Source organism: Salmo trutta, chromosome 4 (assembly GCF_901001165.1).
Source record: "Salmo trutta chromosome 4, fSalTru1.1, whole genome shotgun sequence".
Classification (NCBI taxonomy): domain Eukaryota; kingdom Metazoa; phylum Chordata; class Actinopteri; order Salmoniformes; family Salmonidae; genus Salmo; species Salmo trutta.
In genome coordinates, this window is record NC_042960.1 from 32,979,679 (window position 1) to 33,007,179 (window position 27,501).

At 42.0% G+C, this 27,501-nt stretch overlaps 1 protein-coding gene across 2 annotated transcripts in view; it reads left to right on the forward strand.

Moving 5' to 3' along the window:
• The window catches only part of LOC115192252 (collagen alpha-1(XXIV) chain), a 183,011-nt gene that overhangs the window by 21,640 nt on the left and 133,870 nt on the right, over positions 1-27,501 (forward strand). For both annotated transcript variants that reach the window (XM_029750545.1, XM_029750544.1), the window contains exons 3-6: positions 44-108; positions 10,392-11,770; positions 19,221-19,274; positions 24,036-24,089. In XM_029750545.1, the coding sequence (XP_029606405.1) occupies positions 44-108; positions 10,392-11,770; positions 19,221-19,274; positions 24,036-24,089 (1,552 nt within the window). The remainder of the gene's footprint in view (positions 1-43; positions 109-10,391; positions 11,771-19,220; positions 19,275-24,035; positions 24,090-27,501) is intronic.

Sequence of the window (27,501 nt, forward strand, 5' to 3'; positions counted from 1 at the left end):
TTTCCCATGTTCCTTTCCTTGACTGTGTCGTTTGTCCCTGTAGGAGAACCCTCCTCCTGCTCCTGTCAATATGCACATTGTCTGCAGAAGAAGACTACCGAGCACAAGGTAAGCAGCCTCCACCCCCATCTCAACTCCATCTCTACGTTGTAACAGTCAACACCAAACCTATGTCTGCCCCGCATCCATTAGCCATTTCTGTTGCCATATTTGTCGTCTGTTGTGGATGAGAGAGTGACCTTATCTAGCTATAAAGGGATGTCGCTTTACAAAAGCCTGGTTTACTATGGCCTGTTCTTTCCTCCAAATGGAAACAGTTTAGCCATTCAAAGATTTGAGTGTTACAGGGGGCTTGTGTGGGTGTGATAGGCATGGGTCTTAGTTGGACCAAGTGACATTTCACTTGTTGGCACCAGGCAGCATCTGAGAGGGAGGGTGAATACTGACTCCTGGTTGTAGAGTTGGAGAATGCCAGTACTTCCTATTTGTTGTTGCCATTGCTTTAGGGTTCAAACTTGCCCAGAGAATGATATTACGTAAAATAAGTGATTTATGACATTACGCTATCATCAAGGACAAGAAATCTTCTTTGTTATGTGTTATTATTGGTATGTAGAGCTACTCTCCTCTTCCCATTCTTTTTTTTAAAACCCTTTTTTATATGCTCTTGGTCCTCAGGTCCTAGAATACAGGTAGAGACAGCCCAAATAGCCTCCATTTCTTCCTTCCACTGGCTCTTTCACGTCTCTCGCTCTCTCAAAGGTTCCAAAAGATAAGACATTTCACATATCATATTATCTGCAAATAGTTAAAGTACAAAAGGGAAAATAAATAGACAAATATGGGTTGTATTTACAATGGTGTTTGTTCTTCACTGGTTGCCCTTTTCTTGTGGCAACAGGTCACAAATCTTGCTGCTGTGATGGCACGCTGTGGTATTTCACCCAGTAGATATGGGAGTTTATCACAACTCCCATATTTCAAATTCTTTGTGGGTCTGTGTAATCTGAGGGAAATATGTGTCTCTAATATGGTCATACATTTGGCAGGAGTTTAGGAAGTGCAGCTCAGTTTCCTCATTTTGTCTGCAGTGTGTGCATAGCCTGTCTTTTCTTGATAGCCAGGTCTGCCTACGGTGGCCTTTCTCAATGTTAATTTGTAATAATTTTTTTGTTCTCTCATGATTTGGTTGGGTCTAATTGTGTTGCTGTCCTGGGGCTTTGTGGGGTCTGTTTGTGAACAGAGCCCCAGGACCATCTTGTTTAGGGGACTCTTCTCCAGGCTCATCTCTCTGTAGGTGATGGCATTGTTATGAAAGGTTTGGGAATCGCTTACTTTTAGGTGGAGGAAGAATTTAATGGCTCTTTTCTGGATTTTGATCATTAGTGGGTATCGGCTTAATTCTGCTCTGCATGCATTATTTGGTTGTACACAGAGGATATTTTTGCAGAATTCTGTATGCAGTCTCAATTTGGTGTTTGTCCCATTTTGTAAAGTCTTGGTTGGTGAGCGGATGCCCAGACCTCACAACCATAAAGGGTAATGGGTTCAATAACTGATTCAAGTATTTTTAGCCAGATCCAAATTGGGATGTTGATTTTTATGTTCCTTTTGATGGCATAGAAGGCCTTTCTTGCCTTGTCTCGCAGATCGTTCACAGCTTTGTGGAAGTTACCTGTGTTTAGGCCGAGGTATGTATAGTTTTTTGTGTGCTCTAGGGCATGTATTCCCAAACTGGGCTACCCCCAGGTGTACGCCAAATAAAAATGTGATTCACATTTTTATAACTACATTTAATTGTAATTTTTCTTTTTTATTCTTAACATTTTCAAACAGTCCATTTAGTAAGGCCCGCATCCATAGAGACACATACCAACTCTACTGGTAGTACTGCTGAAATACAGTTGAAGTCGGAAGTTTACATACACTTAGGTTGGAGTCATTAAAACTCATTTTTCAACCACTCCACAAATTTCTTGTAAACAAACTATAGTTTTGGCAAATTGGTTAGGACATCTACTTTGTGAATAATCTTTCCAACAATTGTTTACAGACAGATTATCTCACTTATAATTCACTGTATCACAATTCCAGTGGGTCAGAAGTTTAAATATACTAAGTTGACTGTGCCTTTAAACAGCTTGGAAAATTCCAGCAAATGATGTCATGGCTTTAGATAGCTTCTGATAGGTTAATTGACATCATTTGAGGTGTACCTGTGGGTGTATTTCAAGGCCTACCTTCAAACTCAATGCCTCGTTGCTTGATATCATGGGAAAATCAAAAGAAATCAGCCAAGACCTCAGAAAAAGATTGTAGACCTCCACAAGTCTGGTTCATCCTTGGGAGCAATTTCCTAATGCCTGAAGGTACCAGGTTCATCTGTACAAACAATAGTACGCAAGTATAAACACCATGGGTGTAGCGGGGTGCGTAATTGGCGGCAGAGAAGTCAGGCGCAGGAGAACAGAACTGGGTAATAACCGGAGATTTATTAAGCAAAACCAATGGCATCCAGAACAACAAGATAAATGGGCACAAAAATAACCCGTTGTGCGCTCACGGGGAACGTGCACAAGCACTACAATAAACAATCCCACACAAAGACATGGGGGGAACAGAGGATTAAACAAACAACAAGTAATTGAGGGAATTGAAACTAGGTGTGAGGAAAAACAAGACAAAACACATGGAAAATGAATCGGTGATGGCTAGAAGACCGGCGACACCGACCGCCAAGTGCCGCCCGAACAAGGAGAGGACCTGACTTCGGCGGACGTCATGACGAAGGGACCACGCAGCCGTCATACCGCTCAGGAAAGAGACGCGTTCTGTCTCCTAGAGATGAACGTACTTAGGTGCGAAAGTGCAAATCAATCCCAGAACAACAGCAAAGGACCCTGTGAAGATGCTGGAGGAAACAGGTACAGAAGTATCTATATTCACAGTAAAACGATTCCTATATCGACATAACCTGAAAGGCCGCTCAGCAAGGAAGAAAAAAGCCAGACTACGGTTTGCAACTGCACATGGGGACAAAGATCGTACTTTTTGAAGAAATGTCCTCTAGTCTGATGAAACAAAAATAGAACTGTTTGGCCATAATGACCATCGTTATGTTTGGAGTAAAAAGTGTGAGGCTTGCAAGCCGAAGAACACCATCCCAACCGTGAAGCACGGGGGTGGCAGCATTTTGTTGTGGAGGTGCTTTGCTGCAGGAGGGACTGGTGCACTTCACAAAATAGATGGCTTCATTAGGAAGATAAATTATGTGGATATATTGAAGCAACATCTCAAGACATCAGGCAGGAAGTTAAAGCTTGGTCGCAAATGGATCTTCCAAATGGACAATGACCTCAAGCATACTTCCAAAATTGTGGCAAAATGGCTTAAGGACAACAAAGTCAAGGTATTGGAGTGGCCATCACAAAGCCCTGACCTCAATCCCATAGAAAATGTGTGGGAAGAACTGAAAAAGCGTGTGCAAGCAAGGAGGCCTACAAACCTGACTCAGTTACACCAGCTCTGTCAGGAGGAATGGGCCAAAATTCACCCAACTTATTGTGGGAAGCTTGTGGAAGGCTACACAAAATGTTTGACCCAAGTTAAACAATTTAAGGGCAATGCTACCAAATACTGATTGAGTATATGTAAACTTCTGACCCACTGGGAATGTGATGACATAAATAAAAGCTGAAATAAATAATTCTCTACTATTATTCTGACATTACACATTCTTAAAATAAAGTGGTGATCCTAACTGACCTAAGACAGGGAATTTTTACTTGGATTAAATGTCAGGAATTGTGAAAAACTGAGTTTACATGTATTTGGCTAAGGTGTATGTAAACTTTCGACTTCAACTGTAGATAATAAACAAAAGTGTTACATTTGCTCCTGCCACGCCCTCTACTGCTCATCCTGTGGTGTCTCCTTGACCTGCTGCCACTCCCCCAGTGCTCTCTCCCTCTCCCTGTGTGTGTGTGTGTGTGTGTGTGTGTGTGTGTGTGTGTGTGTGTGTGTGTGTGTGTGTGTGTGTGTGTGTGTGTGTGTGTGTGTGTGTGTGTGTGTGGGCGGAGACAAGTGCTGGAGTCAGAGCAGATCCCCACCAGCTGCAACTTGTTCCATAATCAAGACCTCTACAAATACTCAGTCCTGCCACTTCCGCACTGCCAGATTGTAATTTCTGCTCACTCAGTTTACGTTTATAGTCATTTGTTACTATTTAGATCCTGTCCCAACCCCTCTCGCTCCAGCCTCCGCACCTGGTTTCCTGCAAACCGCCCGAGCTTCCCCTGGCCTGCACTCCATCTTCCCCCTGTGTTTCAATACATACCTTGCTTACTTCATCCCAGTCTCATTGTCTGAGTCTGCTCTTGGGTTTCCCTGTTCCACTCCACGTAACAAAAAGTGAAATAAGAAATACAAAAAAATAACAGTAAACATTGCTGTGAGACGGAGTGAGAATGTAGTTGTACTCCCAGGTAAGGCCCTTGTTTTTCCAGTACCACTGAAGGCCACAATCTTTAGTCAGGCAGCTTGAAGATGTGTTGCCATCCAGGCCTATGTCACAGCATTCAGTGGCCTGATAGGGAGATGACGACAAATACATTACGTACTTTTACTCACCAAAGCCATATTAGCATTTACTGCACATGTTGCTAAACAATTCAACCATTTTGTTAGTGTTGCTGATAAATGGAAATTCACATGCTATATTCAGTTCATAAGCATTTACTAATACCTCTAAGGCAGTGTTTCCCAAACTTGATCCCCCCCCCATCGGTGCACATTTAGTTTTTTGCCCTAGCACTTCACAGCTAATTCAAATACTTATTTCCCTCATTAAAATGGAAATTAATTTCTAACATTTTTGTGTGTTTTTCTGATTTTTTTTGTTGTTATTCTGTCTCTCACTGTTCAAATAAACCTACCATTACAATTATAGACTGATCATTTCTTTGTCAGTGGGCAAATGTACAAAATCAGCAGGGGATCAAATACTTTTTTCCCTCACTGTACATCTAGCTACATATTGAACTTCCATCCCCTCAGGCCAGGGGCACAACGATGTATGAATTAATGGTTGGATCAGAATTGCCGTTATAATCATTGGCCATAAGTAAAACCACAAGTCCAAATCCCTATCGCCATCAATGGCTAATTTAGGAAAGGGCCAATTTTAGCTAGCTGGCTAACTAGCCAGTACAGGACAACAACACAACCAGATGCAACATTTCAAGTTTTTCTGTCAATGATGTTTACTCTCAATGGAATTTGATAAGGAGTGACACCAAAATGCATGCTGACTTTCCTTGACATTTATTTTTTTGGTGCGCCAGGACCATTCACAGTTGAGTTTGCTCAGTTTAGCTCAATGCTAATTTTGTATACTTTTTTTGTCAAGGGAGGCCAGATGCTCGCTGGCTTCCCCTGCTTTCAATGCTAAGGGCGGCAACAGTGTCATACTTGTTTGGACCAGACCGCATCAGATAGATGGCCTACACGTAGAGAAACAGAGTGGCACTGTTTCGCTCACTCAGATGCTTTCTCCTGTGAGATACATTCAGCCTCGTACGAATTGAAGGAAAATTATATGAAGCACAGAGAGACGAAAGATAAAATATTTTATGTATTTTTTGTTTGTTTTTTTAACCTTTTTTGGGGAGGCTTCTCTTAGCATCTATGAATACACGCCACTGTAGCGAAGGTGACCTCTGTTGGTGGGGGTAAGCTAACGTTAGCTAGCTTTCCCCAAGCAGTTTGAAGACAGCTGGCTAGTTAATGGCATTTTAATCAACTTTATCGATCAATGAATAGCTAGCAAATATATTTGTTCACAACAACCTCTCCCTCAACGTGATCAAGACAAATGAGATGATTGTGGACTACAGGAAAAGGAGGACCGAGCATGCCCCCATTCTCATCGACGAGGCTGTAGTGGAACAGGTTGAGAGCTTCAAGTTCCTTGGTGTCCACATCACCAACAAACTATCATGGTCGAAACACACTAGGACAGTTGTAAAGAGGGCACGACAAGCCTATTCCCCCTCAGGAGACTGAAAAGATTTGGCATGGGTCCTCAGATCCTCAAAAGGTTCTACAGCTGCATCATCAAGAGCATCCTGACTGGTTGCATCACTGCCTGGTATGGCAACTGCTCGGGCTCAACCGGAAGGCACTACAGAGGGTAGTGCGTACGGCCCAGTACATCACTGGGGCCAAACTTCCTGCCATCCAGGACCTCTATATCAGGGGGTGTCAGAAGAAGGCCCTAAAAATTGTCAGAATCTAGCCCACCCTAGTTAAAGACAGTTCTCTCTGCTACCGCATGGCAAGCGGTACCGGAGCACGAAGTTGAGGTCCAAAAGGCTTCTTAACAGCTTCTACCCCAAGCCATAAGACTCCTGAACAGCTAATCAAAGGGCTACCCAGACCCCACTTTTACGCTGCTGCTACTCTCTGTTTATAATCTATGCATAGTCACTTAAACTCTTCCTACATGTACATATTACCTCAATTACCTCAACTAACCGGTGCCACCGCACATTGACTCTGTTCCGGTACCTCCTATATATAGCCTCACTTGTTATTTTACTGCTGCTGTTTAATTATTTGTTACTTTTGTTTTCTATTTTCTATATTTTACTTATCTATTTTGTTACTTAACACTTATTTTTATTAACTTCTTAAAGCATTTGGTTAAGGGCTTGTAAGTAAGCACAGTTGTATTCGGTGAATTTGACAAATACAATATGATTTGATTTGAACTATGTGTTCCTTGTTGCAGCTAGTCGACCTAAGTCTTTGATGCATGCCTCCACACGAAAAAGCCAGAAATCAGTAGATACGTCATTTTCAACAGTGACCAGCACTGTATGTGAAGCTAGCCACAATAAAGATTAGCCACAATAGTGGAATTTGCGGTTCACCTTCAAAATAAAGGTTCCACATTGAAACGGATACAAATAGTGTAATCATGTCATATTTGCACTAGATGATGCTTGACAAGTTTGGAATGTTGTTATATAAATTCAACAAAATAAATCATTTGTTAATTTGACAAAGGAAAAATTAGTTTAAATCTCACTGTGTATGTATTAGACTTCATAATTGCATTGGGGGCATACATATATTTCACGGTATAGCCTTGCCTATGGATTGTGGATCAATGAAATGGGGTATCAGCCGATTCAGTGACACCCACAGAACACAACTGTGAAGAGTTTACACACATATTATCATAGCAGCTCTTATTGGAGGACTCCCCAGTCACCTCCCCAGTCAGTCTATTGTGCGTGTTAGACATTCATATTGCAATGTACATTCTTACCTATGGGTCCATGAAATGGGGTATCAGCCTACTCAGTGACATCCACAGAAGAGTTCACATCAGCTTTCCCCAAACTTGGTCCTGGGGACCCTAAGGGGTGCACGTTTAGTTTTTTGCCTGAGCAATAAATAGCTGATTCAAATAATCAAAGCTTGATGATGAGTTTGTTATTTGAATCAGCTGTGTAGTGCAAGGGCAAAAAACAAAATGTGCACCCCCAGAAGTCCCCAGGACTGAATTTAGAAAACACTGGTTAACACATATATTAACGTCATAGCTCTTATTGCAGGACTTGTGAAATGAGCCACATTAGCTCACCAGTGAAACTACTATGTGTATCGAACATTCATATTCCAATGTACAACCTTACCCATGGATCTTGGGTCCATGAAATGTGGTATCAGCCTACTCGGTGACATCCAAAGAATACAACTGAAGAGTTTACACATAATAACATCATAGCTCTTATTGCAGGACTTTGACTGTGGGAAATCACATCACTATTCAGCCTATTGACTGGTGAGCTAATGTTGCTCATTAAACGGCATTTTTCGAAATACGTACAATGTTATGTCGTTTACAGTTCAGGCATAGATCTATTTCCAAAGATAATGGTCTCCAATGTCACTTTTAGAGTATTCTATGATCGCTGAATCCATAATGCTTTTTGCTAAGTGTTTCCATGTGAATGTTTTAATGATACAAATTGTACAAAGGTAAATGTCAGCAACCATATGTTACCCCTTCCTCCCCAAATTTCTGCTGTTAACATTTATACTACGCTTTTCTAAATAAGTTATCACCTGTTCCATTTGACCTGTTACCAAGATGAAAGGTCGCAAGGTCGTATATGTGCAAGTCGTTCTAAAATAGCTGTGTTACCGCTTTGATGTCTGATTATTTACCAGTCTCCGTTCTTGACTCTTTTTTTTCTTTTTTTTTACTGTGGTGAGTGTGGGTTTTGCATGCCCCCAAATAAGCTATATCCTTTGCCATATATCTTATGCATGCGCGCATGCAAACTGCTGGTTAAGTTCTCTTCACTCCTGTTCTGCCAAATCAATAAACAGTCTTTGAAAAGCTCCCTGAGCAGCTCAATGAGCTTGGGGGTATGAGCTGTTTCAAAGGAAACTAGTGTTTCTGGATTAGCAATGAAAATACCTTCCACTGCTCCTTCTCCTCCAACTCCAACTCCTCCTCCTCCCTCCTACCCCTCCTCCTTCTTCTCCTCTCCTACTCTTCCCGGGATCTCCCCGCTGACATTCTCCTATTTCCTGGATTCCACTGAGCGTCCACATCAGTCTGCCAGTTTGTCCTCCCTCCCTCCCTCCCTCCCTCCCTCCCTCCCTCCCTCCCCCCCACACACACAGTTGTGTCTTCTGTAAAGCCGTTGAGTTTTGATTCCTTTTGCTTCTAATGTCCATAATATATTTAATACCTCTTTGTTCTCATTTGTCATATCATATGCTTTTTCCAAAATATTGTGCCGTGCTGTTGACATTTGTAATGCTTCCTTTAGCCATGTTATACCCTGATTCAAAGCTTAGATAGCTACCGTGCTGAGAAAACGCTTCACTGCTTTTTAAACTACTTTTTAAACGCTGTTCTCTTGCTGAACTTCAGTTTAAGCAGGTCTGACATGTAGTTTGACGAATCACCTGGGAGAGAGGGAAATTCATGACTCAGCAGGAGAGAAGATCATGAATCTGTGGTGGCAGATTGATTCAAACAGGCCGTTTGAAACACACACACACGCACATATATTGTTGTGTGGTAGTACTGTGCTGTACCATCTATCTCTCTCTATAGTCTCCTGTCTGGAGATGATTGTGGACTACAGGAATAAGAGGACCGAGCACGCCCCCATTCTGCTGCAGTGGAGTAGGTTGAGAACTTCAAGTTCCTTGGTGTCCACATCACCAACAAACTAACATGGTCCAAGCACACCAAGACAGTCGTGAAAAGATTGACTGAAAAGATTTGGCACGGGTCCTGAGATCCTCAAAAGGTTCTACAGCAGCACCATTGAGAGCATCCTGACTGGTTGCATCACTGCCTGGTATGGCAACTGCTCGGCCTCCAACCGCAAGGCACTACAGAGGGTAGTGAGAACGGCCCAGTACATTACTGGGGCCAAGCTTCCTGCCATCCAAGACCTCTATACCAGCTGGTGTCAGAGGAAGGCCCTAAAAATTGTCAAAGACTCCAGCCACCCTATTCATAGACTGTTCTCTCTGCTACTGCAAGGCAAGCGGTACCGGAGCGCCAAGTCTAGGTACAAAAGGCTTCTACACAGATTCTATCCTCAAGCATGAGACTCCTGAACATCTAGTCAAATGGCATCCACACCACTGCCATTCTCTGTTGTCATCTATGTATAGTCACTTTAATACGTCTACCTACATGTATATACTACCTCAACTAACCGGTGCCCCCGCACATTGATTCTGTACCGGCACCCCCCTTTATAAATTGTTATATTTTACTGCTGCTCTTTAATTACTTGTTACTTTTATCTCTTATTTTTATCTGTATTTTTTTTTAAACTGCACTGTTGGTTAGGGGCTCGTAAGTAATCATTTAACTGTAAGGTCTACACCTCTTGTATTCAGCACATGTGACTAATAAAATTGGATTTGATTTGGAACCCAGCTGCATGGCTCACTTGCCTGGCTGTCTGAGGAGGACTAGGTAATCTGTGATGTCAGTGCGGCCGAGCCTTGATCAGACCTTCCACCTATATATTCACTTCATGTTCCTCTTCTACTTGCTTTCCTTTCTTTTTTTCATCATTTTCTTTCTTCTTCTTCTTCTTCTTCTTCTTCTTCTTCTTCTTCTTCTTCTTCTTCTTCTTCTTCTTCTTCTTCTATCTCCTTTCGTACCTCCTTTTCCCCTAGCATTTGTATATACAGTACATTGAGCAATCCCCTACTACCACCATGTTTCACTGGAGGTAGTGATGATGCTGATGTCCTCTTCCTATCACTGTTTGTAAGATTTTAAGATGTTGCACAGGTCTGACTGTCTAACTTACCGCTCTCCCCTCTCTCCTCCACAGGTGTCGATATCCTCCATCAGCTGGGCCTCACCGGCAGCAGAGAGACTCTCTCCTCTGGGATCAGCTCGCCCTCTCCTCCATCCTCACCCCCAAGAGCCGGGATCCTACTCAGCCTGGATGCCCACATTGAAGCCCCCACAGGGAGCCTGTTCCCGCCGGAGCTCAGTGAGGAGTTTTCTGTTGTGGTGAGCCTGAGCTCCTGGCGAGCGAACAATGCTTTCCTTTTCAGCGTGCGTGACAGCAGGAACAAGCTGCAGTTTGGTATCCAGCTGCTGCCCGGGAAGGTGGTCGTGTACACTGCCGAGAAGACCTCCGTCTACTTCACCTATGACGTGCACGACGGGCGTCAGCACTCTTTCTCTGTGGGCGTGAGGCCACGCTCTGTGTCGTTCCATGCAGACTGCGGAGCGGTGCAGCAGAGAGAGCAGACGCTGACCCGGTCACAAACGCTGGGGTCAGGATCCGGAGGCCTGCTCACCTTAGGAAGGATGAACTCTAAAGCAGCCCAATTCCAGGGCCTCATATGCCAGCTGGATATCTACCCCCTGGCCCAGGCTGCTGCGCGCTACTGCGACTACCTTAAAAGACAATGCCGGCTGGCCGACACTTTCCGATGGCCCCCCGGCTCGGATATGGAGGTTTCCAGCTCCCTGGCTTTCTCTCCTATTCCTCTTTCTCTGGAGTCCCAGATGGTGGTGCCCCCCTTGTTGGCTGTAGACTCCCACACCCAGCAGACCTCCACCCCGGCCGGATCAGCCCCCACCCCCTCTCTGGAGGGGTCTGGAACAATGTATTTAAGCCCCTTAGAGCAGCTTCACCTGGGGGTCAGGATCCAGACCCAGAGCTCTCTGCTAGAGCACCTCAACTCCATCCATACCCCCGTCACTGCTGGCCACAACAGCCTGTCCTCAGGCACCCTCAGTGGGCTGGAGGCCCTGGGAATCACCCGCAGAAGTACCACCCCCAGTTCCAGATCCAGCCCAGCAAGGCGCTCAACCAGGCAGTCTCCCCAGTCTGAGAACGACATGGAGGAGAGGAGCCCCAGGAGGCCCCAACGGTTCACCACAGACACCCCAGGTATAAACTCTCCTATCAAGCAAACTCACTTAAAGGATGGCCAGAGGAACAGCTCCAGCTCCAGGCCTTGGGACTCTAACACCCAGCTCCAGCCCACTGACCACCTCCTGGACACCCAGTTCAGACCCAATGGCACCACCCTGTACCGGGAGAACCAGGTGGAAACCTCAGAGGAGCATGACCAGGAAGAGGCCTACGATGTGGACATGGGAGGCTACGACTATGGATATGAGGATCCAGACTACTTCTACGGAGACTATGACGGAGCTTTCCCCGGACCCAAAGGAGAACCAGGTCCTCCGGTAAGTGTTTGGAATTCATAAATAGATTGAGAGAATGTTGAAAACATTTCTTTAAAGTGTGTTTCCCGCAAGTCAGAGCAGAGGTGTGCATTAGCAATGGGGGACAATTAGCAATTATGCCTCATTTATGGCGATTATGCATTGAGTGTTCTGTTGGCCCTCTTTCTCAAACACATTCAATAAAGCAAAAAATAATAATAATAATAATAATAATTTGGCAGGGCTTTGTATTGATTTAGAGGCAAGGTGATGGTGTTGAAGCTCTTTTTTTCATGTATCAACAGGTGGTTAAAATAACATGTCATTCCTCTTGAAATACTGCCAGTGACTCGTCCTCACTCTTGTGAGAGTGGGGAGGGGTGTAATTTATAACTGAGGGTTGCTCCTTTAGCCTACCGACAAAAGAGCATCCAACAGGCTGACATCAGCTAGCTAGCTGTAGAGGTATTTTTTCTTCTCTTCAGTGACAACAAGACTATACCATTCTGTCATATCGGTGACGCTGATCTAATGCTTATGGCCCCATGGCAGCCTCAGAGGGACACAGCTGATTGAGATGTTTCCAAGTCAGTGGTGTTGCTGCTCAACCTTTCTCCTCAAGGACTTAAAGCCACAATCTGTCATTTATTTGATCATTGAAAAGCAGTAACTATAATTATTGCAGATTGTACCTTTACCGAGAGTAAGTCCGAGCCTAACTTCTGTTTCTCTAATTCAACTCCATGAGCCTAGTGCTGGTAGACATATGTTTTGGAGGCCAACCAAACCTGGTTACCAGGAGGTAATAAGTCAAGGAGTCAGATATTGACTTGCTTTTCCATCCTCCTTGACTGAAAATGCAGCCATTTTTTTTAGCAATACTCTCTGACAGGCTCCATGTTTAGGATGTAGGGTCAGCGCAAGGACAATGGGTCAGTGTGTGATTGTGATGTCACCACATCCCATCCTGCACTCAGCGCTCCAGATTGAGAATATGGCTATGTTCCGTTCAGCGTTCTCCTGTGCTCCATACTCTCCCATGTTCAGTGCTCCCTGCTCCGTGCTTCATTTGCCTGCTCTGGAGCATGGAAATACAGTGAATGGAACACCGATAGTATCTCATCCTCAGATAGGCTTTGGCTTTGGCTCTGGCACCAGATAGTCAGTATAGTAGCATATATTAAACACAGGTGATTTATATGAATAACCCTTTAAACCCTTTATTTTACAGCCCATTATTTAGCAGATACCTAGCTAGCACATAATGTTCTGAGAACCATATGTTTCTTAGAGCTTGGTGAGCACGTGGTTGTCATATGGTTATTTTGTATACAACCTTCCCACAATGTTCTGGGAATGGTGCAGGATAGATGTTTGGCTTTGGAACATTCTCAGCACATTTACAGAACTTGACAAAAAAAATCATATTTTCTTGGAATTTCATTACTTTAATAGAACGTTTCCTAAAAGTTCAAACATGGTAACATTTAATTGCAATTTTGGTAATGTTCTAAGAATGTTCTCCAATGGGTTTGACACGTGGAATGTTTTGAAATTGTTCCAGAAACATTAAGAAACAATGTTGTTCTGTGGGCATTTCAGTACTTCAGCATAATGTTTCCTACAGGTTTCCTCATGGTTCTATTTAAAGTCATGTTCTCAAATTGATCTCAGTATGTTAAGAAACAACTTTCTTCTGTAGGAATTTAAGTACTTCTACAGAACATTACACACAAGTTCCCATGTGGATCTATTTAATGTCATATTGTTACTACATTCTGGGAAAGTTCTCAAAAATGGTGTGACTTAAGAGATGTTTTCCGAACATTCAGATAATGTATGGTTCTCTTTTATGTCAATTCTTGGCAATATTCTGTGAAAGTTTTTTTTTTATTGTACACATTAACATCAATTAGCTCAATTACGTTCTCAGAAAATGAAGAAAACTTTCCATAAAAAAACAATAAAATGTTTATACGTTCTAAGAATGTTATTTAAAAACGTACATTCCGCTATAAGCATCAACAAAACCTTGTATACCCTCTCTTGTTATGTGTGTTCAGGTGTGTTGGCCGTGCTCACTAATTGGCCGCAGCTGATCCTAATGAGTTCTTGTTCCCTTTGAAATGGGGTCTGTTTGAATAAATCAAATGAACAGCTTTGTCTGCATAAAAAATCCTGGTGGCGCAGTGGATTTATTCCATGGATAGAGAACAGAAGATCAAATGTTTGAATCTCACTGATGCCATGTCACGATAAAAAAGAAATGTATTTTTCTGATTAATGCCTACAGAAATTAATTTACATGTGTCCTATCTGTGCTTTAAGTTCCAAAAAGTTAATCCAAAATCAGCTAATAGTGTTATTAAAAGTCTTATTGAAGCATTCAGTAAAAGTTTTAAGGAAGTATTTCAAAAAACTCCAAATAACCTATAAATGTCTGTTCTCAGAGCGTTAATAAAATCTCCCAAGAAAACGTTCAAGGAATCAGAGTTTTTTTTCTCTTCGTTTTACTGGTCAGGAAACGTATGGCTTTGTTTCTACAACCAACTTCCAATGAACCATATTTGCTAACTGGGTAGTTACTTTGAAATAACAAAAATTGCAATTACCTACTACTTGGTGCATTAACATTTGTCTATTTTGATTGAGCATCGTTGAGATTTGAGATCCAGTTTCACTCAATGCTGGGACGTGAGAAGAATGTTTGGGGGAGTTCACCCCAGCTGTACAGACACTTCAAATGCACTTCATGAGGGAGGAAGTACAGATTACTCAATCGTCACCTTCATGATTCACATCCTCTCTCTGAAATACCTTTCACTGCTGGTACTATTAGTGCTACCTAGCCTGGTTCAACCATGCTGAACAATAGTGAGTGCAGCGTTAAGTCTGGTTTATCCAGGCTAAGTGTTACCTATAGTAGACAGCAAATGAACAGATATAGTATGGAACATACTGTACCATAAATACAGTTTTAAGGTTTTGTTGGGCCCAACACACAGTCAGCAGCACAGCTGTCATGCTGCTAATATTATCAACAGATCTTTGTTTTTTTTGCGTGAAGAAGCCTCATGGTCTCAATTGGCCCTGTTGTTATGGCGAAGAGAAGGCGGTAGTAGTGCACTCACTGTTTCCATCACTGTGTGTGTGTTGGAGTGTGGCTCCATGAGCAAGCAGCTGTTTCTGTCACTGAGACATTCTCTCTTTGTCCCTCTGATATAGACGGAGAGGAATAGAATGTGCAGGACTTCCCCATAACTGCTCGCACGCACACATACAGTTGAAGTCGGAAGTTTACATACACCTTATCCAAATACATTTAAACTCAGTTTTTCACAATTCCTGACATTTAATCCCAATAGAATTTCCCTGTTTTAGGTCAGTTATGATCACCACTTTATTTTAAGAATGTGAAATGTCAGAATAATAGTAGAGAAAAGGATTTATTTCAGCTTTTAATTCTTTCATCACATTCCCAGTGGGTCAGAAATTTACATACACTCAATTCGTATTCGGTAGCATTGCATTTAAATTTCTTACCTTGGGTCAAACGTTTCAGGTAGCCTTCCACAAGCTTCCCACAATAAGTTGGATGAATTTTGGCCCATTCCTCCTGACAGAGCTGGAGTAACTGAGTCAGGTTTGTAGGCCTCCTTGCTCGCACACGCTTTTTCAGTTCTGCCCACACATTTTCTATAGGATTGAGGTCAGGGCTTTGTGATGGCCACTCCAATACCTTGACTTTGTTGTCCTTAAGCCATTTTGCCACAACTTTGGAAGTATGCTTGGGGTCATTACCCATTGGGAAGACCCATTTGCAACCAAGCTTTAACTTCCTGACTGATGTCTTGAGATGTTGATTCAATATATCCACATAATTTTCTTTCCTCGTGATGCCACCTATTTTGTGAAGTGTACCAGTCCCTCCTGCAGCAAAGCACCCCCACAATATGATGCTGACATCCCTGTGCTTCACGGTGGGGATTGTGTTCTTCGGCTTGCAAGCATCCCCCTTTTTCCTCCAAACATAACGATGGTTATTATGGCCAAACAGTTCTATTTTGTTTCATCAGACCAGAGGACATTTCTCCAAAAAGTACGATCTTTGTCCCCATGTGCAGTTGCAAACCGTAGTCTAGCTTTTTTATGGCAGTTTTGGAGCGTGATTCCTCAAAAAACAAGGTTTTAGATTTTCACGACATTTATCCATAGAAGGATCCTTTGAAGGACAGTGTTTTGACATATTTTTGAAATTTTGAGTTGGAATATTTGTGACGTTATTATTTGTGATATTTTGTTTCGTCTTTAGGAGTTACAAGGCAAGAATTAGTGTCACATGATGCTTTACCGCTTGCTCTGTAATATGAGTGGTATTTTGATTTCAATAACAATTTTCTTACCTTAATATATGAATCTTGGAAAATATTAACATGAATATTGAAAATGTACCCTTTTTGATTAGGCAAAGTTTTTGATATATTGTTAAACATAATATACTCTATGGGAATATCAAAGTTCCAGACTGGGATCTGTGCAACTTTTAGATCCAATTTGTAAGCATTACTAACAGAGTGAATGTGAAAATGGTTCAAAATGGTCACCGTTTGCTGTTGATTTGCAGGGTGTGGAATGATACAAGTAAAGGGAGGACTGTGATTGGTTACGCTGCCTACTATGCCAATTTCTATGTATGAAATGGGTAATGACTTTAAAACTAGCAGAGATCCCACTCTGAAACTTTATGTTAACAATATATACAAATATTTGCAGAATACATTCTTTATTTTTGTATATATTCATGTTTATATTTTTCAGTATTGTGTGTATCAATGTGTCCTAATAGCAGAGGCTGGTGCTCTTGCCTTAGTTGAATTTTAACTTTCAGATTTTTATAATTTTACAATTAACCATGTGACAATGATTGAGAAATGAAAACGTAATTATCGAAATTAAAATGGCCTATATATCATGACTTTCACTCAGATAGGTAGAAATGGTAGGATAAATTGTAAGCTTCCCCAAACTTGAAACTTACGAGCTTCTTATGGTCTTTACTATAACACCCATTAATGTTGTAAATGACTATTGTAGGTAGAAATGGCAGATTCTTTTATGGAATATCTACATAGGCATACAGAGGCCCATTATCAGCAACCATAGCTCCCGTGTTCCAATGGCACGTTGTGTTAGCTAATCCAAGTTTATCATTTTAAAAGGCTAATTGATCATTAGAAAACCATTAAAATCCAGACAGAAAATATTTACACAAGAAGCAACCTAATATCACACAGACAACCTCTCATTTCATTTAGTAAGTTCACAGCTGAAAACTGTTGTCTTGATTAAAGAAGCAATACAACTGTCCTTCTTTAGACTAGTTGAGTATCTGGAGCATCAGCATTTGTGGGTTCGATTACAGGCTCAAAATGGCCAGAAACAAAGAACTTTCTTCTGAAACTCATCAGTCTATTCTTGTTCTGAGAAATTAAGGCTAGTCCATGTGAGAAATTGCCAAGAAACTGAAGTTCTCGTACAACGCTGTGTACTACTCCCTTCACAGAACAGCTCAAACTCTTCTGCTCTAAGCAGAATAGAAAGAGGAGTGGAAGACCCCGGTGCACAACTGAGCAAGAGGACAAGTACATTAGTCTAGTTTGAGAAACAGACCCCTCACAAGTCCTCAACTGGCAGCTTTATTAAATAGTACCCACAAAACACCAGTCTCAACGTCAACAGTGAAGAGGCGACTTAGGGATGCTGGCCTACAATTGTTTAAATGGACTGGATCTTTATATACACTAATTCTTGCCTTGTAACTCCTACAAAATCATTATTGAGTCTTAAATGAGGCCTGGGTAAGGCCAAAATATATTCATGTTCCAACTTTAAGTAATTACTTCTTAATTATGATTTAATATAGTTCACATAATTTCAGTTTGTGACAAAACAATCAGTCATTGTGTAGAGAATCATTGTACCATCTAAACCGCTGTGAAATATATTTTCCATAACCAAAAATATTGTATTTTCAGCTGTTTGAAGCTGGTGTACAAAACCGAAAGTAAAAGATGCAAAAATTAAACTTAAGAACGGGAAGCATAAAAATAGCGCACATAGAACATATCTACTGCTTCTTAGACTTGTTTTCAATGAGAATGACAGATCTATAACTCAAATGTCTATGTGCATTTGGTCGGGTTACCGAAGAAGTTACATATTGCAGCTTTAACAAAGTATTATCGGCCAAACTGCAAGCGAAGGCTTTCTGCACCACTGGTAATCAGCATTGACATTTCTGACTTTGACTGTGTATCTCAGACTCATCATTAAAGGAAGTAACATTGATTTCCCATTAGCATCTAAGTTGCTGTTTATCATCAGTGTGCCGGACAGAATGGCTAAGCAGCATCAAGCCTGAGTGTGCGCCACATAAACTATTTACATTACAATTATGCATGAATTAAACAGAACAGGCAAGGCTACAGTATTTGCTGCTTTCTCCCGCCCAGTCCATTACTTTATCCAATCCTCAGGTGTGGGACAAATGGTGGACATTTACTTCTACTTAATACTCCTCAATTTATTGACAGATCTTAATTTGATTAAGATCCTATTATCAAATAGGATCTTAATTTGATCACACTGTTGCAGGAGAACTTTCCTGAAATGCAGGACATTTTAAACGTGTAGTGAATTTGAGGTTTAAAAAAAGGCTTCTGTAGTTTATAATTTCCACTTTCCACTTTCAGAAATGATTTTCCCTTACACAAAATGTATCAACCTCTACAAAAATGTCCATTAATTATAATCCACTTAATAATGAACCTTTTCTGTTGCTGCAGGATTATTTTCCCACTGTAGCAAACTGGCTCAAATTAAGATCCTACATCTGTATCCCGTTTGAGAGAGCCAAGCTGAAGTCTGACTTGTTTGCAAGTTAGCTCCTTACTCCACATCTCTGTGGATGTGTGCATTTGTGTAAGTTTGTTATGAATGCGTGGGATGGAAAAAAAGCTACCACATAACATACCAGGTTTAATATAATCTAAGTCATGTTTTACAAGTACTGTACTAGAGTCTTCAGTTCCAACTCTGGAATTTAAAAGTATTCAGCACGTTCGTTTTTTCCCTCTCTTTCATCTTTTACATCTTGGGTCGAAAAGAACATGAAGTGGAATCATACCATGCTTTTCCTCCATGGTTGTTTTGCCATGACAAAGAGTTTATCTTAATCCCAGAACTGGCTTGAGGCATAGTACTTCACGCTAATCCAGACAATGTAACATGATACCACCATCCTCTCAAAGCTTTGCCTCCTTTGATTTGAAATTGTCTAGGCCTCATACATAAATACAGTATCCACCTACCCACATCTAACTGTACATTCAACAGCATGTTATCACTTCTCAATTAGCAAGTTATTTATGTTTCTGTAACATCTCTCTCTCTCTCTCTCTCTCAATAACAGGGTCCTCCTGGTCCCCCTGGTCTACCTGGTCCTGCTGGGAAGAGAGGAGCTCGGGTGAGTACTGCAAACCATGTCACACCTGTGGTCATGTGATGCCATTGTGCTTCGGGAGGTGCTACACCCCTCCTTGAGGTGATACTGCAAACGGATTGAAAGAAGATCCCTTTCCCCAGATTTGTTTTAACCCTAGCAGTCTTGTACAGTGCTATATGGTGCTATAAAAAGTGTTTTTTTTAGAGGATCTTACAAGGTCGTGCTGGCTTTTGAAAAGGATTCTTCAGAGTTTATTTCAGGACAGGTCATGAAGTGGCTAGTTCTGGTTCTCCGTAAATTGAGGTCAGGTTTATTGTCCTGATGAGGCGTGTTCATACCTGAGAGCACTGATACACACAACGCTGACACACACACACTCTCAACACTGACACACACTTTGTGACTGAAAATGCATCACATACACATACACTTCTCAAAGCACTCTTACTCCATCAACAGACCCAACAGACATAGCAATGACACACGGTCTGCGAGTTGATACACTTCTCTATGCACTTCATCACCATTAATCCACAGACACAAGCTAGACACAAGCCAGTTGTCAAGACCAGTGATCCAGCACTATTACAGAGCTGCTGACATTCCAAAAAGAACCAGGGATGAGCTTAATGGTGCGTATGAATGAGATAGTCCTATGAGAGGATAATGCATACATGTTTACTTTACTGTAGGGTTGGGCGGTATAAGATTTTCATATCGTCATACCGTCCCTCTCTCATTCCGGGATTTATAGTATTGCCGGCTTAGTACACAAGGGGGCGTAGCACAAGTACAAGCGGATTTCCATAGTACTAGTTAAATATGCTAACGAGCGCAAACAAAAATAAACTAATTGCAAAGACAGGTAATCCAGCTCATAAAGTTCTACAGGTAGCAGGTACAGAATGCATTTTTTGGGGGTGAGTTTGGACATTTACAACCAAATGTGAACGAGAGACATAGTGCAAATGAACAATGTTTGGATGCATGGTAGTCTGAAGGAAAAACAGCACTGACTCTGGAGCAGCATGTGTACATGCTGTGTCTTTGTGGTGTCTGGAGTCACTAGGGCAACGGAGCCTGCTTTCTCTGCTCTGAGAAGAGGGGCAGAGGAGCAGACTCAGGGGCCGGGAACCGAAAGGATAATTTTTTTTAGGATATCAAGATAGCAGTGGCATCTGTACAGATAACTCATACAAAGCCCTTTGACTTCTCAAACATGGCAGAAAGCTAAGAATATACGATGCCCCATCTCCTCATTAATTCAGCCACATACTTAGCTAACTAGCAAGTTAAACCAAATACACAGCTGGACTCACCGGCTCCTGCTTTCTCCCGTTGTGCTCTTTACAAGCAAACGTGACTCGCTCAACTGTTCTGGGGTCTAGGGAACTACGTTAAGCTTCATAATGTAAAATAATGTGACAAGTGAAATGAAGAACATCATCTCTGTCTCCTAACGTATCGCACAAGTTGGCTGCATGTATTCACTTAAATTGGCTACAAATATTCACATTTATTGAAAAACTTCAAAGAAATAGTTTCAACGGTATTGAAAGTATTGAAAAACCATCCCGTGGCTATTTCCAAATACTCCAGTATACAGTATACAGTATATATTGTATACTGCCCAAGCCTTCTTTACTGGCTCTTGGAGCATCAAGAAATCAGCTCCAGCTGCTACAGCAGTACAGTGCTGTTCAGTACGTGTCTCTGTTCTGATGTTGTTGAGACTAAACTGTACTATAGTAGAGTTTGATCTCTGAAAGCAACGCTCTGATCACTGACCACACTGAGACCATTCAAATCAAATCAAATTGTGTTGGTCACATGCACCGAATGCAACAGGTGTAGTCTTTACCGGGAAATGCTTCAAAAAATACATTTGCACAAAAAAAAACACAATAGTAACACAATAAAATAACAATAACGAGGCTATATTCAAGGAGTACAAGTACCTAGTCAATGTACAGGGACAGTAATGAGGTAGTTGAGGCAATTGAGGTAATACAGCATGTACATTTAGATAGGGGTAAAAGTGACTAGGCAATCAGGATAGATAATAAACAGAGTAGCAGCAGCATATGTGAAGAGTGTGAAAGTGTGTGTTTTGTGTGTGAGCATATGTGTGTGTGTGTGTGTGTGTGTGTGTGTGTGTGTGTGTGTGTGTGTGTGTGTGTGTGTGTGTGTTGGAGTGTCTAATGAGTGTGCATAGAGCCAGTGGAAGAGAATCAGTGCAAAACATGTATAAAAAATGAATAATAAACGGGGTCAGTGTAAATAGTCCAGGTGGCCATTTGATGAACTGTTCAGCAGTCTTATGGCTTGGGGGTAGATGCTGTTCAGGAGCCATTTGGTCCCAGACTTGGCGCTCCGGTACTGCTTTCCATGCGGTAGCAGAGAGAACAGTCTATGACCTGGGTGGCTGGAGTCTTAAAAAAAATGTAGGGCCTTCCTCTGGTATAGAGGTCCTGGATGGCAGGGAGTTTGGCCCCAGAGATGTTCCTGGGCTAAACGCACTACCCTCTGTAGTGCCTTTCGGTTGGATGCCAAGCAGTTGCCATACCAAGCAGTGATGCAGCCAGTCCAGATTTTTTATTTATTCTTTATTTCACCTTTATTTAACCAGGTAGGCCAATTGAGAACAAGTTGTCATTTACAACTTGGCCAAGACAAAGCAAAGCAGTGCGACAAAAACAACAATACAGAGTTACACATAAACAAACGTACAGTCAATAACACAATAGAAAAATCTATGTACAGTGTGTGCAAATGTAGAAGAGTAGGGAGGTAAGGCAATAAATAGGCCATAGAGGCGAAATATTTACAATTTAGCATTAAGACTGGAGTTCTAGCTGTGCAGATGATGATGTGCAAGTAGAGATACTGGGGTGCAAAAGAGAATAAGAGCAAGAGGACAAATTACAATATGGGGATGAGGTAGTTGGGTGTGCTATTTACAGATGGGCTGTGTACAGGTACAATGATCGGTAAGCTGCTCTGACAGCTGATACTTAAAGTTAGAGAGGGAGATGTAAGACTCCAGCTTCAGTGAGTTTTGCAATTCGTTCCAGTCATTGGCAGCAGAAAAGATGCTCTCAATGGCGCAGCTGTAGAACTTTTTGAGCATCTTCAACATCACTAGACATGTTTTGCTCTTAATGTTCTGGCATTTCTGAACATTCTGCTATAGAGAATGATATATATATATTTTATTTTATTTAACTAGGCAAGTCAGTGAAGAACAAATTCTCATTTACAATGAAGGCCTTCCCCAACCAAACCCTAACCAGGACGACACTGGGCCAGTTGTGCTCCGCCCTATGGGACTCCCGATCACAGCCGGTTGTGATACAGCCTGGAATCGAACCAGGGTCTGTAGTGACGCTTCTAGCACTGAGATACAGTGCCTATCACAGTTAGCCAGCTATACTCAGGAAGACCACAGGTGCACCTCTCTCTGTTTTATCTTTGTAAAGTCTTCTTTATTACACACCACGCCTCTTGGTTACGCTTGTTTAGTGTGTGTCAGACAGACAGGGACCCTCCAGCAGCCAGCCAGGCAGCCAGTAAAAGTTGTCTACAGGTAAACTACTGTATAATGGTAAACACTTGTGGGACCCAACTGTGGAGACATATGGTTTACATGCAGTGTGGTGACCCATAGAGGCATAGACAGTCAGAGGGAGGCTTCGTTATGGGGTGGAAAATTACTGTAATGGGTGGTTGTGTCTGTGTGGGCTGCGAACTCTGCTGCCTCAGCAAGATACAGACCTCCAGACCACACTGTGCTGTACTCACCTGTATTGTACCTTAGCTAAATCCCACACTCCACAGGTGGCAGCATTTTATGCACAGAGAACAGACCCCCATTTTAAATAATCTGCTCTGGACTGAGAGAGGAAAGCGATAGGGAGAATTAGGAGGAGGGGGGAGGAGAGAGTTACAGCGATAGAGGGGGAGAGAGCGAGATGGGTAGTTAGATAAATGGGGAGAGGAGGGAGGGAGGCAGAGGGGGAGAGAGATCCTTTCTTATGGGGTTTTACTGGAGTCTCGGAAAGTAGAGAGCCGGGGGAGAGGTTGGGGGCTGGGTGGTAGAAAGAGACTGTGACACCACAACACAACCCAGTGTCAAGAGGACACACAGACACCTTTAAAACTAGGTGTGGGTCATCATTACCCCTACGTTAAGTCTCTGTCATCTCCTGATCACAGACTGATTACTGTTATGAGAGAGAGCAGAGTCTTACCTCATAGCTTTAGTTTGTAGTGAGTGTTTTAGAGAGAATGCAGCTTAAGCCAGGCAACAGCAGGGGTGCAGATGTGTGTGTGTGTGTGTGTGTGTGTGTGCGCACATGAGCATGCACGTGTGATTGTTCCCACATGTGTGAGTTGTACTCAAAGTGAGTGCATGTATGTTATAAGGTGTTCCCTTGAAAGTGCACTCTTGTACGGTTTAAAGGTAGGGCATAGTTTGGCACATGAAGAAAAATGTGACATAAAATATGTGTAATACTCAGAAAAAGTCTCTATATCTCATCACGGCCTACAATCACTGACTCATTCAGCAGTTTTATCTACCTTTAATCTTTGTAGCTAAAAGATGGGAACTGTTGTTGACATACAGTATGACTAATTCACTGTACCGTTTACACCTTCTGTAGAGACCCATCCACTTAGCAATAATGCTATGCTGTCGTTGAGATCTAGTAGATCTACTGTAAATTAATCTCTCTCTCTCTCTCTCTCTCTCTCTCTCTCTCTCTCTCGCTGTCTCTCTAGGGTCCTACTGGTCCACATGGAAACCCCGGCCTGCCTGGTCTTCCTGGTCCCAAGGTGAGTGCCCTAATCCTGGGTTGGGGGGCACAGACATCCCCCTTGAGCTCCAGAGAGAGCCTTGTTAATGTTGTGGGATGTGGAGGCCCCCAGGGGTCAGCCAGGACCAGTTTTATTGACAGGGCCCTGGCTGTAATGTTCAATGTCATAGTCTGACTCCCAGACTCCTTTGCTCCAGAAAAGGGTAAGGTCTAATCCTAGTGGGAGGGAAGCAGTAGCTAATCAGTCTCGGAAATCCCAGACCTAGGGCAGCAACAGCACTAGGTCTGGGATTAATTAAAGATTCTCATGGCAACTTCAAAAAGGGCCAAAAATTGTTCTGAGGAGGGTCATCTTCAGACAGAAGACTACAGACAGAACGCTCCCAACAAATCACGAGGCAGACATGCCAGAACGTTATAATTCGAAACCTAAGTTTGCCGGCAAAATGTTAGCAGTAGTTTTCGTAAAGGTAGTTGATGCAAACTAGCCACTTGGGAAATGTAGTCCTTAAAAATACCTTCAGTGATCTTCATCTTGATAGCTACTAGTTTGTGTCCGGGGATGTTTATGCTAGGGCATCAAGCGGTTAGTGCAGTGATGTAGGAAAGACGGATGTCCCAACTCTGCCCTTTCCTCTACACTGTAAAAATAGAAACACTCAATACACCATGATTGTGTAATGAAACCATGGAATAGTGGTGCACCTAACCTGAGATCTGGTGGTGGAATGTAAACCCAATGTAAGTGTTATGATACACAGACAGTGTTTTAAAACAATAAAATTACTCTAAAAGACCCAAAGTGGTTTTTCAATCTGAATATTAGTGTTTTCAAGAAAGTGTTGTTAAAACACTTTTGGGGGTTTTCGGTGCATGTAAAAGGTGGGACAGGCGGAAGCTGTAATTGAATCCCACTTCCTATCTTGCCACGTGGCTCTGTTTTTAGAGGATTGTGGGTAATTCAAACATTTTACACAGTGTTATATGCATGTTTGAAGAAAGACAAGTATACTTCTATATTAGTATTAAGCAGCTTGTTGTACCATGAGGTGTAATGGTGAACAAATATCGAAATCTTCAGGCAAAATGACATCAGTGATGAGACTACCCATTCCCACATATTTAATGATAGAGGAAAATTGCAGTAAAACCTCTAGTTACTACTGTGCTCAACAATACCTGCCAAAATGGATTAAACTGGCAAATGATCAGATACATAAATCAATGTTAAACATTAAAGCACTCCAGAAGAAGTGATCTAATTTTGCAATAGACAGGATTTGAAACACCACAATAGTTTTAGAGGAAACGACACCAAAGGAGAAGGTATCTAATTCTGCACTAAACAGAACTCTAAACATCATACTTGTGTTTTCACCCTTTTCCATTAGTGCTCCCAGTCCCTGGCAAAGTGTTGCGTAACACTTGACTAAATGATGTTACAACACACCATGTAATCTTTCAAAACATCTCAGGACAATGTGTTTCAATACTTTAGTAAAGTTAAGGTTGTCTCCTACGCGTTGGGGGCAGCTCAATTGCCACTAGTTTTGGTGTTACAAAGCACTTTTAACAGTGTATACCAAACTGATGTTGTATACGTACAGAAGTGTTAAGATGGAACATTGTGCGAGGCAACCCGTCTGTCTAGAGAGACTAGTATCTTACTAATCTTGGGGTCAACGTTATGATTTTTGTTTAACTTCTGAGGAATAGTACTTCATTTAATATTTTTTCATTATGGTAGGCAATTTAAATGAATGGTAAGCAACATTACTCCGCTACAGAGTGGGTGGTAGGTGCCTAATATTGAGATAAAAACGTATATCGCTATGGTGCTCAGATCAACGTGTCTTTGGAAGGGATAGACTCTTCTCGGGTTCCCGAGTGGCACATCTCAGTGCAAGAGGCATCACTACAGTCCCTGGTTCGAATCCAGGCTGCAGCACATCTGGCTGTGATTGGGAGTCCCATAGGGCGGCGCACAATTGGCCCAGCGTCGTCTGGGTTTGGCTAGGGTAGGCCGTCATTGAAATAAGAATTTGTTCTTAACTGACTTGCCTAGGTAAATAAAAGTTACTTTTCCCAGCTATTGCTGTGGTGAATAGCAGCAGCAGAGTTTTTGGGTGGAAAGTGCCCCGTGGGCATGACAGAGGCCTTTGATTGGTTGTTATTTGCTGATGGAGGAGGGGAAAATACCTGTGTCTGTCATTTGATTGAGTAGGCAGTTAAGGGGGAGGGGCGGGACGGGAAAAGAAGTGATGGTGGTTAAATAGATGCATGTAAAAACCCCTGCTGTTGGTGAGGAGGAAGGAGTGTTGATTAATTTCATCTTGAAAGAGAAGGATACACATGTATTTCCCTCAATTATAAGATAACCTTGCAGTAATGTGAAGTCTCTGATGACTTTTAATGCAAGGGGTTGACTTGACCTCTGTCCTGAACTGGTGGGTCCTTAGTAACATTAAATTGACTTGCTCAAGTTCACTCATTCCGAATGAGGCTTAGATGAGCAGAAATATAACATGAATACTAACAGTGATTGCATTAAAGGCTGACATCAGCAATATTTTCTGGATTATGTTTTAGTGATGGTAGCTTGATGTACCGGCTCTGTTGATAACTAATGGAGTAACAATTCCGAACCCTCTGATTGTAGATCTGTGCCTTTAGGGCAGTTTCCATATTTTGAAATCAAATTTAAATGTGGAGAATTGACTGCATATGCAAGACGTTGATATGTTTAAGAAAATTTACCGTAGAAAATTCCCTGTCTACACTGAATTCGAGGTGCTCCGAAACCGGTAGCAGATGCTCTTCTCAGAAAACCTCTTTCCTGAAAGTCGTTGTGATTCTGACAGAGAATATTATGACATGGAGATCTTACAGCCATTTTAATAGAAACGACAACATTGGGGCCCTCCAGATCAGATCATACACCCTATATGTTCTGAAACATACAGTATGTGATTATACTGTAAACTCCTAAAAGAGCTGGCCAATTTCATACCATATTTAGTACCCCCATAACTTGCAGTGCGAGCAATGATGATAAGCATCATTGCTCAATAGCACTGCGATTGTGGGTTAGGGCTTTTAAGTTCACCCCTCAGTCTACAATATCATTCAAAAGTTTGGGGTCACTTAGAAATGTCCTTGTTTTTTAAAGAATAGCAATTTTTTGGGCCATTTAAAATAACATAAAATTGATCAGAAATACAGTGTATTTACAATGTAATGTTGTAAATGACAATTGTAGCTGGAAACGGCTGACTTTTTTTAATGGAATATCTACATAGTTGTACAGAGGCCCATTATCAGCAACCATCACTCCTGTGTTCCAATGGCACGTTGTGTTAGCTAATCCAAGTTTATCATTTTAAAAGGCTAATTGATCATTAGAAAACCCTTTTGCAACAGCACAGCTGAAA